Genomic DNA, 10,684 nt, shown 5'->3' with positions numbered 1-10,684 from the left:
AGTAAATATGGCAGTTTAACTCTTCCTGTGAGTGTGGGTCCTTTTGCCTTCCTTCTTCCTGTATGTTTCACAGTATTTTCACAGTTTGTATAACTAGTATGTGCAAAATGTGTGAAGAGCATGAACATTTCACACAAGTCTCTCTTCCTTAGCACTTGTATAAAGCAGTTGAAATCTGACAGGTCAAGGGTAGAAATATTTAAATAGAAGAAGCGGAGAAATGCAGATACCAAATACAATTTAACAGTTGAGTTGCATTTTGTTTTAAAAAGTGACCCTTTGTGAAACTATGAGATTGTGATGTAGAAGTGGATGGTGGTGGGGTGATGGTAACTTGATGAAAATAGCTTCTTAATTTCAAAAGGAAAGGGTAAATAATATTTGAATGCAATTGAAACTATGATTTTTTCAAATAATTTAATCGTGTGACAATTATTCAGAGTTTTAGATAAAAACTTGTAATATTAGGAAGGGGCTACCAGTGACGATTGTTAATTCTGAAAGGCTAGGTAGGATGTAGTGGAAGTACTCATTTTATCATTGTGTATTGCTAGGCAAAACAAAAAAAAGCTCATTTTCAAGTGTTTAGATTAGCACTCTGTGCATTTCTTCTGCTTTTATTCATACTGTAGCTGGCCTGTTGGCCTACTACCCCATAATTTCTTTAGTTTAGATAAACATTTATTTGAAAAGTTCTCTTAAATTGTAAAATATGTAAATTAAAATGTTGTCTTATTTATTTCCAGACAGGACAACAGTATAGACTCTACTTCTTCTCTGAGAGAAGACAATAAGCTGGAAGGCCAGGAATCAAAACAAGGTACATAGTGGAAAAAGCTGAAAATCTGTTTTCTTACTGTTGGACAGTGACTAATTGCAGTTAACTGATAACTCTCTTTTGAGCAGTAGCTGCAATCACAGAGAATCATCCTCTTAGAAATCAGCTGGCATAGGGTTACAACCTCTCCCTTGGGCCCAGTTCCAGAAAAGGAGAGGGGAACATTGAAGGAGATGTTGTAGGAATTCTGGCTTCTTAGTTCTGTGAGGTTGGAGAGTTTTTTGTGGCTAGAAGCAAATTTCAGCTCTTCAAAGTTTGCTAGCTTAGCTTCTGGAACATGACTGAAGCTCTTGCAAGGCTCATTTGGCTCTTCATATGTCATTTTTCAGCTGAAGAGGAACTTCAGTCATTTCAATTTCTTGGTATATAGGTGACTGCTAATACTGCTATTACCATTTGCTGAATTCTTGGAGAGTCAGGTTTACTTTTTGTTGAGATGATCATAAGAGTCTACAGTACTCTGCTTTGACATTCATTGAAATCCATTGCAATAATTGTTTGCCAAAGGACTGCTTATGATTCAGTAATTTTGTTCAGTCTTGATATATGATACCTTGCTTCGTTTCATTGTGCGGAGCTGAGGTCCAATGGAATGGTCCTTAACACCCACCACTCGCGATAACTGGCGTATTTTACTTGAAGTCAATGCCAGTGGAAAAACACACTCAAATCTTGGAATCTCTGAGAATGAATGGTTTTTCTTGTATATTTGCTCCTTTTAAATGCAAAAATGTATTAGGGGAGACATTCAGGTACTACAGTGATTGGCAGAATAGAAAATGCAAAAACAGATAGTGGTACACGTTTGAGTACCTTCTCTATAAGGAAACAATTTTCTTAACCTGCAGCAGTATTTGTTTTATTCCAATCTTTAAATCAGCACAACTGCCACTGTTATTACATACATGAAGCACTAGAATTGTAGGTGTTTCTGTCTCACTCTATTTCATTTTCATTTGGACTAGCTGTACGCAGTAACATCAGAAATAGCTTTTCCAATCAAATAACGTTTTAAATTCTTATAAGCTATGTTTTTCTTCTGTGAAGGTGTAGCATTATTTGCTTTCTGCAGCTGCAATTTCACAATTCAGAATGTTTTCTAAAAGATGTCTCCTGGAATAACTTTGTGAAATGTGGTTTCTTCTGAAGTAGTTAGTGAGGGGAATTAAAAGGACAAGGAAAGAGTCCTAATTAAAGCATCAAAACTTTTAGGAGCAGGTTGCTGTGGCTTTGTGAGGAATGCTTTAAATGTTGCTTGTCCTACTATATGGTGTGACCGTAGAACTGACAGATTTCCTGCAAATCCCTTCCACTTTTGTATTATCAAAGGGAATTGATGACTGTTGCAGGTGATTGCTTCATTGTTGGTCTTTATGACTTAATCAACTGGAGTATCACGATGGCTTTGGGCTATAGCAGTGGCTTCACTCAAGATGTTAGCTTTAAAGAGCTTTTGAGAGTATCAACATAAATTAAAAAATATAACTAATCATTCTGCTGAAGTGCAGCCTGTGATGCTATGGGAAAAAAAGAGACAATGAGAGGGTAAGCAGAAGTGGATAAAATAAAATTAAAAAACTGAATTGTGTGCTAAAGTGAATTTCACAACTGTAGCTGAAGGAAAAAGTAGAAGTTATAAAAATTAAAAAGATAGTGAGAAATGCCAAACATGATCTTTATTACTGGGTAAAATTACAAATGCGAAAGAGGGAAATAAAGCTCATCATCTAATTAAACATCTGTAGGCCAGTAAGCTTGTATGAGCACTTATTATACAGTTTTGGAGGCTCCAAATTCTGAATAGAACCCAAGGTAGCTTTGCACTGCTTCCTGGTCCATACTAATTCTGGAGCAGACATGAATAACTTAATATTTTGTTTCTACTTAATATGTGACCAATGCCAAAAGGAATCCTGTGGTGGGTTGACTCCAGCTAGCAGTAAGGCACCCGTCAGCTACTCAATTACTCCTCCCCAAATGGGATGGGAGAGATGTTCAGAAGAGCAGAACCAAGAAAAAATTATGGGCCAAGATAAAGACAGTAACAAGTGAAGAAAAGCTGTGCATTGAAACAAAGCAAAATAAGGAATTTATTCACTGCTTCCCCATTGGCAGCCAGATTTTTAGCCACTTCCTGGAAAGCAGAGCCTCAGCATGCATAACAGTTACTTGGGAAGACAAATGCCATAAGCGTGAATATCCCCAGTTCCTCCGTTTCTTGAGCTTTTATTGCTGAGCACAATGTCAAATAGTGGAGAATATCCCTTTGGTCAGTTGGACTCAGCTGTCCTGGCTATGTATCCCTCCCAACCTTTTGGCTACCCCTAGCCTACTTGCTGTGGGATCAGAGTGAGAAACAGAGAAAGCCCTGAGGTTGTGCAAGCACTGTTCAGCGCTAGCAGAAACATGGGTGTGTTATCAACACTATTTCAGAAACAAATCCAAAACAGGGCACCATGCAGGCTGCTGTGAAGAAAATTAGCTCCATCCCAGACAGAGCCAGTACAAAGTCAGTTTCTCTTTGTCAGTGAGGTAGGATGAGTATGCTCAAAAGTTAACTTTCAGTCTTTGAACTACTATCCATTGGTGCACCTAATTTTTGATCCATGGAAATGCTGCTTGGTTGAGTAGCATGTAAATACTGACTGGTGCTGTTCAGCAAGATAGAATAATTTCCATTTCTTAATTATGTTGATTCCCATTTTTTTGGTCTTTCACATACTTTGGGTCTTGCAAAGTAATGTTGAAAAGGTAGTGTTCAAAGTTGATTTGATAGAATGGGAAATAGGTAAAACTGCATCTGAAACTGAAATCTTGAATATACTGTCACAGCAGGAACAGGGCAAAACTACTTAGGATTGAAGAAGGCCCTGTTGTGTTCATTTCTTATGAGTATATTTTATACACACTACCATGAGGATGATTTTTTTTATAGCTTAAGAACAATTTATGGTTTGGGCTTTCGGTTTTTGTTGCTTGAAAATTGTGGTTTATCCTGCAAAAAACAAAGATCAAAAGTTCTCTGTAAATTTCACCTGTATACTGCTTATTGTACATTTTCCAATGTTCAGTTTGCTTTCTTGTCAGCTTTGATTAGAATGTTGGAGGTGCCTCTTACGTTAGCTATATATGTCCCCATATATGCTGTGTGCATTTATGCATAATGATGTCCAGTTTTTGCGATCCAGTAAACCAATGTTATGAGGTACTGGATTGATAACTATGTAAGGTCCTCAATCAGGAGTGCATTCTCAGTCAGAGCAACATGCTGTGTTCTTAAATTGGGACTTCAGTGCTGAGACAGATCTTAGCCCGTGATCAGGAGCAAATATCTGAGTATCTTCTTTTACGTGTATGTGGTAAAAAAAGTCTTTAATCCTGAATCAGTAAAAACCCTTGGAGTTATGTTTTAAAATGTTACTATTGTTTATAAAACCACTTAGAGATATTTTTTTTTACCAGAAAAAAAATTTGGCTTTCTTTTTCTTTCTGTCCTCTCTCCCCTCTCCTTCCCTTCACTTCTTCCCTCCTTCCTTGCTTTCCTGTTTTTTAAGCAGAGAAAGTGCATTTATAGCTTTCTTAGTAGTCAGTATTGATCTGTTTTTTACACCCTCTGGGTAGCAGGAACGTTGTAAACCCAAGAAAAACAGGTCTTTCAGAAGGTTTTTCTGTGCTGCTTATGAATTAAAACCAAATGTTTTTAAAAAGAGTAATCTTTTTCTAAAGCCTTATTTGTTTTTCTTTTAAAAGTGGTCTCTTCCAAGGTTGACTGATTAAACTGATTTTGAACAAGGAACAATTTGATTTTTTTAATCTGTACTCTACTGCTAATCTTTATACAGAACTTCCACCTAGTGTGAGGGGCTTGCACAAAAAGTCAAGAAGAAAATAGAAACTGCTATGCAAATTGGGAGTTTTTTAAACTTCATACTAGTCTTTTCAAGAAAAGTCTCTCATTCTTTTTTGCATTTTTACGTATTTCCTGTATAATAAAAGACACTGAAACATCAGTAGCATAAAACAAAGACTTCTAGAAATGTTGTTTAAAGTTGCTTTACTCTTTTTTGAAAGGGAAGAGTTGTTTGTTTTGGATCTGAAACCCACATCAAAGGAACATTCTTATTGAGAAGAATTATTAAAAAATATTTCCATAAGTTTGCCAACAGTAAAACATTAAATGTGAGCATGTTGATCAAAAACGCCAGTGATAGGAGGACAATTAGTTAAAAGTATTAAAATGATAGCCTGTGTTAGACTGCCTTATCAGTGGTGGGGTTTTTATTGTTTGAATTACAGCATGATTCTGGTTGCCTGATAGTAAAAAAGAGCAATTCACAGGGGAGGTACTTGATTGGGTTTCCAGTATAGGGGTTGTTTTGTTGTTGATGAGCAATCCTTGCAAATCAGTACTTCTAGCCCTCCAGATTTGAGGTTCACGAACCAGAGGGAGGGATGTATGGGTGGATGGATGAAATTAGCAATTAAAAAAATAAATTAACGGTTTGGTGAAAGAGAACATTTTAAAGCCAGATGTCAACATACTAATTTTAAGAATCAGAGAGCACAGAATCCTTTAGGTGAGAAGGGCTGTTTTGAGATTATCAAACTCAGTCCCCTTGCTCAAGCAAGTCAGCTGGAGCAGGTTGCTCAGCACCGTGTGGTATTGAGTTTTGAATATGTGGAAGGATAGAGACTCCACAATCTCACAGTAAAAAAGTTTTTACATGTGTTCAGATGGAATTTGATGTATTTTAATTTTTGCCTATTGCTTTAGCCCTGTCAGTGTGCAGTAATGAGGAAGAGTTTGGCTCCCTTGTCTTCATACTTTCCCGTATTTTTAAAGGAAAATTAAAGAAAATTTAAAAAACAGGTTTGAAATACTGATTGAATATATATTAAATAAAGAATATTTTTGATGTATAGAGGATCATTATAACGTAGTTTAGGAATGTAAACTTTCCTTGAATCTTCATAGTAAGAAATTACATGTATTTCAAAAGCACAAATCTTTAACTCTAAAACCAAACCTCATTATTAATTAAAAGGGAACACAACCTTTGGATAATGGTACTACTGAAAGCAATTATAAAGCCTTTAGAATCAGTAACTTTACCATCATCTGACTATAAATTGTTCATTTTAAGCACGAATCAATCCTACTGTAAGTTTCCACAGATAAAAAGGTTGATGAAGGACTGTTGTAGTTTTACCCTGGCTGGCAGCAAGACACTACAATGCTGCTCGCTCACCCTCCCCCCTCAGCCCCTTCTCAGCTAACAGTCTTGGAGCAGGGAGAGTCCTGCAGTCCCAGAATAGAAATAAGAGCCCAGGTGTCTGAGAGACCAAGACAGCCCTGAGAATGGGATGACCCAGAGCCAAATTGTGAGAACAGTTACTCAGGTTCTTCCTTTTATTTTATTGCATTGTCTTTTTCTAATTTTTTTCTTTTAAATAAACTCCAACTTTAAGCCAGCACTAAAAGCCAATGCTATAACTTTCCCCATGTTTTTACTGAGCTAAATACATCTGAAATACTTTTGACAGATTCTGAATAGTTGTACTATAAGTGGAATTTCTGTTTATTTTTAGTGCTGTGACTGGCTGTAGTGTCTGTCTCCTTTTAAAATACATAAAATAGTTTTAAAGTGTCGTTTTCAAAATTGGTTTTTGAAAAGTAAGTTTACATTAAAGATAATAAACAATAATCAATTTTGCACTGCAGAGGCTTCCTTGTTATATAAAACCTTATGACATTTTAATTAGGAAAATAGATCATGTAACTCCATAGGATGGAATAAATTTTCCTGGTACTGCTGCTTTGCTATACTGCATATTCTTCTAAATTGGCATAAAAGATGCATTACCACTTGTCTAAATTAGATAATCCTTAAAAGTTGGAGAAGAGAAAGAAGAGGAATTGGTTGTCTTCAATTCATAGATCTTTTTGCCACTCTCTTAATCTGCACAGAAACACTTTAAGCACAAGTGATTTTGTAAGTTGAAAGAAAAATGGTTCTGTCTGGCAACTGTATGATTGTTACATTTGTGTTCCAGGCAAGGGAGAAGATAGTGATGTCCTCAGCATAAATGCAGATGCATATGATAGTGACATAGAAGGCCCATGCAATGAAGAGGATGGCCCAGATGTGCAAGAAAACACTGTCAGAAGTGGAGCTGGTCAGATAGATGACCTTCAGAAGGACATTGAGAAAAGCGTGAATGAGATTTTGGGGTTGGCAGAGTCCAACCCAAAAGAGCCCAAAGCAGCAACCTTAGCTGTTCCTCCGTCAGAAGACGTTCAGCCATCAGCACAGCAGCTGGAGCTTCTGGAGCTTGAGATGAGGGCCAGAGCTATTAAGGCTCTGATGAAAGCTGGTGATGTAAAAAAACAGGCTTGAGATTGTTTAGATTTAATTTTCACTATTTGTTTTGAAGGATGTGGTGTCTGTTCTTTTCAGTGCTAAAGTATATGTGGGTTGGGTATGACATTCCTCATTCAAACCCTGTTGTGTGTGCTGACCTGTGGTTTAAGCCATTGATAGTTGGTTTCATTGGCTTTAGTCTGCAGCTTCTGTGACATGCACACACAGAGTGGTTTGATGCTTCACTGAGATCAGGTGTCTGGGTGGTGGGTTATCTCCTTAAAGATTCACACAATGTGTAGAGCTATACTAGGAACCTGGTGGCTTTCAGAAAGGTTAGGAAAATCATGTTCTTTACAACACCGTGTTTAGAAATTACTTGTTAAACTATGTGAGAAACTTGATTTATATGTACTTCATTAAAAAATACCATTTTGAAGAGGTCTTTTGTCATGTGACTGCCTTCAGCATTCTGTGATGGAATTTGAGATTGCTTATTTCTCCTTGGGGCCCAGCTCATCATGAAGTAGCTATTCTAGTTAAAATGAATGATGATTCACTTAAAAGCGTACTAAATTTTTGGGAAGTTGAATTCCTAAAGGGAGAGATGTTTCTCCTTTCAAATAAACAGTTGAACCATGCTATTTTCAGAGTTACAAAAGTGCCTGAAAGTGAAAAATACCAGAGTTTTTATACTGTTGGTCATTTAATTTTGTTACTCTCCTCTGCTGTTTATCTTCTGTGTCATAATTGAAATAAAGAAAATTGAGCTTTTTCTTGACTGTGAAGCTTTTTTATTGAATATTTGTTATAATATTTAGGGCAATGCAGCAAATTGGACTGTTCAGAAGACCTTGAGTTTTAAACGTTTAACTGATGTAGTCATTTCATGTCCCCTGTAAATAGGAAAATCCACCAAATTTCAGTAGAAATGTTTTTTAGAAAAGGCATTTAGTTTATTTATATCTATTATATAAGGTTTTAAAATCATAGTTCTACTTTTACCCATTTCGAGGGTATTTCTTTGTAAGTAGGTCGTGTTAAATGGTTAATTTTCCTGCTATGATTTCTTACAACAATTAAAGTAATTCTGATTTTGTTTAGAATTAGTGCTGTTTTTATACTTGGCTGCTGATCAAATGCATGTTAAAATATTTGTGTGTATTTGTTTACATATACACATGCAAATTGATTTTAAGGTATAAAGTTTATGAATGTGGTCCTTGCTAAGTAAGATAGTGTATATTGTTACTCCTGATTTTCCCTTGGTTGTTACCTAGAAACCCAATTAGATACTTTGCAGCAGTAGCATAGATAATTTCCACATGCTATTTTGTGATATTACTGCAGACCTTGTTTTATATAAATACTATATCTTGAATTTTCTTGCAAGGTTTATAATTTTATTTTTTCTTCTTATTTTTTTTCTTTTCTATTTTCCCTTCGTTCTCTCTTTTTCCTTTTTTTCACTTTTTTTCCCCTTTTAACCTCTTTTCTACCCTTTTCCCCTTCTTTGTTGGTAGTCAAGTGCATTGTCTGCAGTAGCAAGCTTTCTACATATTTCGTAATAATACGATCAGCTTTCTCAATTTACTGACAACAGTATTGTGAGTAAAATAGTTACAAAATAGTGTGGTGTAAATGTGATTATAAACTAAAGCCTTAAGTACTGTTGTGGAAACAAAAAAAACCTCACCTGCAAGGTCATTTGCTTCTTAGTCCTACTGTACAACCCTGTATATCTCAACCAACAGGAACAGTTGTTCCTTATTGTTTGCCTCTCTTCTTTCATCTCAAGGTTCATTTAGCAGTTCTGTGATCTGCCAGAGCCTGAATGAGGCTTGCAAAATCCCAAGCAATATGAATAATGAAAAATCATTCCTTAATATTGAAGAAGAATGTACAATATAGTAGTAGTTGATTGGTAGAAGAGATGTTTCTAGAGCTGAATCTTCCCTTTTTCACTGGTATTACCAACACCTGTGTTTTTTTCACTCACAGAGGTGATTTCTTGCTGCTGTTGTTTGAACCCAATCAGCTGGCAGCCAAACACCACACAGCTGCTTGCTCGCCCTGAAGGTGGGGGAGAGAATTAAAGGAGTAAAGGGAAAAGAGACTTGTGACTTGAGATAAGAGCAATTTAATAATTAAATTACAAAATATTAAAAATAACAATAATAATATATACAAATAAACAGATGAGTGATACACAGTGATACTGCTCACTAGCAGATGACCAAGGCTCATCCCATTCCCAGCTAATGATCCCAGAGCAGGGAGAGTCCCAAAACCGCAGTCCTGGAATGGAGTGTCTGAGAGAGCGAGAAATGACTGAGAGCAAGATGACCCCAAGCAGGGGGTGACCCAGAGAGAGAGAGCTGACCTGGAGAGAGCAAAACTTCCAGGCAGATCCTCATCAGTGTACCTGGGCATGGGAATATACCATTGGTCAATTTGGGTCTCAATCCTAAACCTAAGATTGAATCCTAGGCTAGTAGCTGGGGCTGTGCTCCCTCTCAGTTTCTCCTGCACCTGCAGACACTGGCACAGTGGAGAAGCTGAGGAGTCCTTGATTGTCCTGGCAGCAACTGTAAACATCAGTATGTGATCAGCCTTCTTCTCAGCACAAATCCAAAACACAACCTCACACTAGCTCCAGTGAAGGAAGTTAACTCTGTCTCAGCTGAAACCAGAACACTTGCTGACCACATATTTCTGTGTGGCTCCTGGGTATATCTGCCAACTGTTGAATAGCCAAAGGTTACTTCATGCAGAAGCAATGCCTTGGTAAGGCATAACTTCGGGTGTCTTAGGAAAGCTGAATGTAAATTAGGTTTAATTAGACATATGTTGCCTATGCCACCAGATGAACTGATACAATCAAATACAGAAAGTCCATTCAGTGATATTGCAAAATGATACATTTGCAGTGGTTTGGCAGCAAGGAAATACTGCTAGGAGTGATAAACCAGACCATAGTTCTCTTTTACTGCCTAGTTGCTGGAGGTACATGGCATCTATTTCTGAACCGAGCTTCATTTTCCTGTTGGTTTTCCAGGTCATCTTTAAAAGTTCATTTTGTAGTGTGTTGAACTGTCAAAGGTTATTTCAAGGTCTGTAACAAGAAGTTGCATATGCTAACTTTTAATATGTAGTGACAAAGATGAAACAGGTTGCTATGCATATGACAGAGAAGATTTGTAATTACAGCCCAATTAAATTTGAAATTAGAAGAAGGAATACAAGAAAATTAAGCTGTTTATGAAAATAAAATTTTAAAAATATTTATTATGAGAGTTAAAATCAGGTCAGCTAAGTTATATAGTTTCCTGCATTGGTTATTTTCACTTGCACATTTAAGAAAATCCAGTGTATTTAAAATATTCTTTATACAACTGTTTTGTTGTTTGGTTTTAAATAGCTATTTATTTTTTTTTTTCCTTGAAAAAATAGAGGCAATTTGTATGTAAAAATGCAATAATGA

The 10,684-nt window shown here is 36.5% G+C and overlaps 1 protein-coding gene across 1 annotated transcript; it reads left to right on the top strand.

The window, feature by feature from the left end:
• Positions 1 to 746: 746 nt before the first annotated feature.
• On the top strand, positions 747 to 7,268 carry CAAP1 (caspase activity and apoptosis inhibitor 1; the record flags this gene model as incomplete). Its single annotated transcript, XM_010084715.1, has 2 exons — positions 747 to 820; positions 6,893 to 7,268. Coding segments are annotated over 2 exons (418 nt in total), but the record flags the coding sequence as incomplete, so codon positions are not given.
• Positions 7,269 to 10,684: the final 3,416 nt, after the last annotated feature.

Source organism: Pterocles gutturalis, unplaced genomic scaffold (assembly GCF_000699245.1).
Source record: "Pterocles gutturalis isolate BGI_N339 unplaced genomic scaffold, ASM69924v1 scaffold9500, whole genome shotgun sequence".
Taxonomy (NCBI): domain Eukaryota; kingdom Metazoa; phylum Chordata; class Aves; order Pterocliformes; family Pteroclidae; genus Pterocles; species Pterocles gutturalis.
Note: the sequence above shows the minus strand (reverse complement) of the source record. Positions and strands in the feature narration are given on the sequence as shown.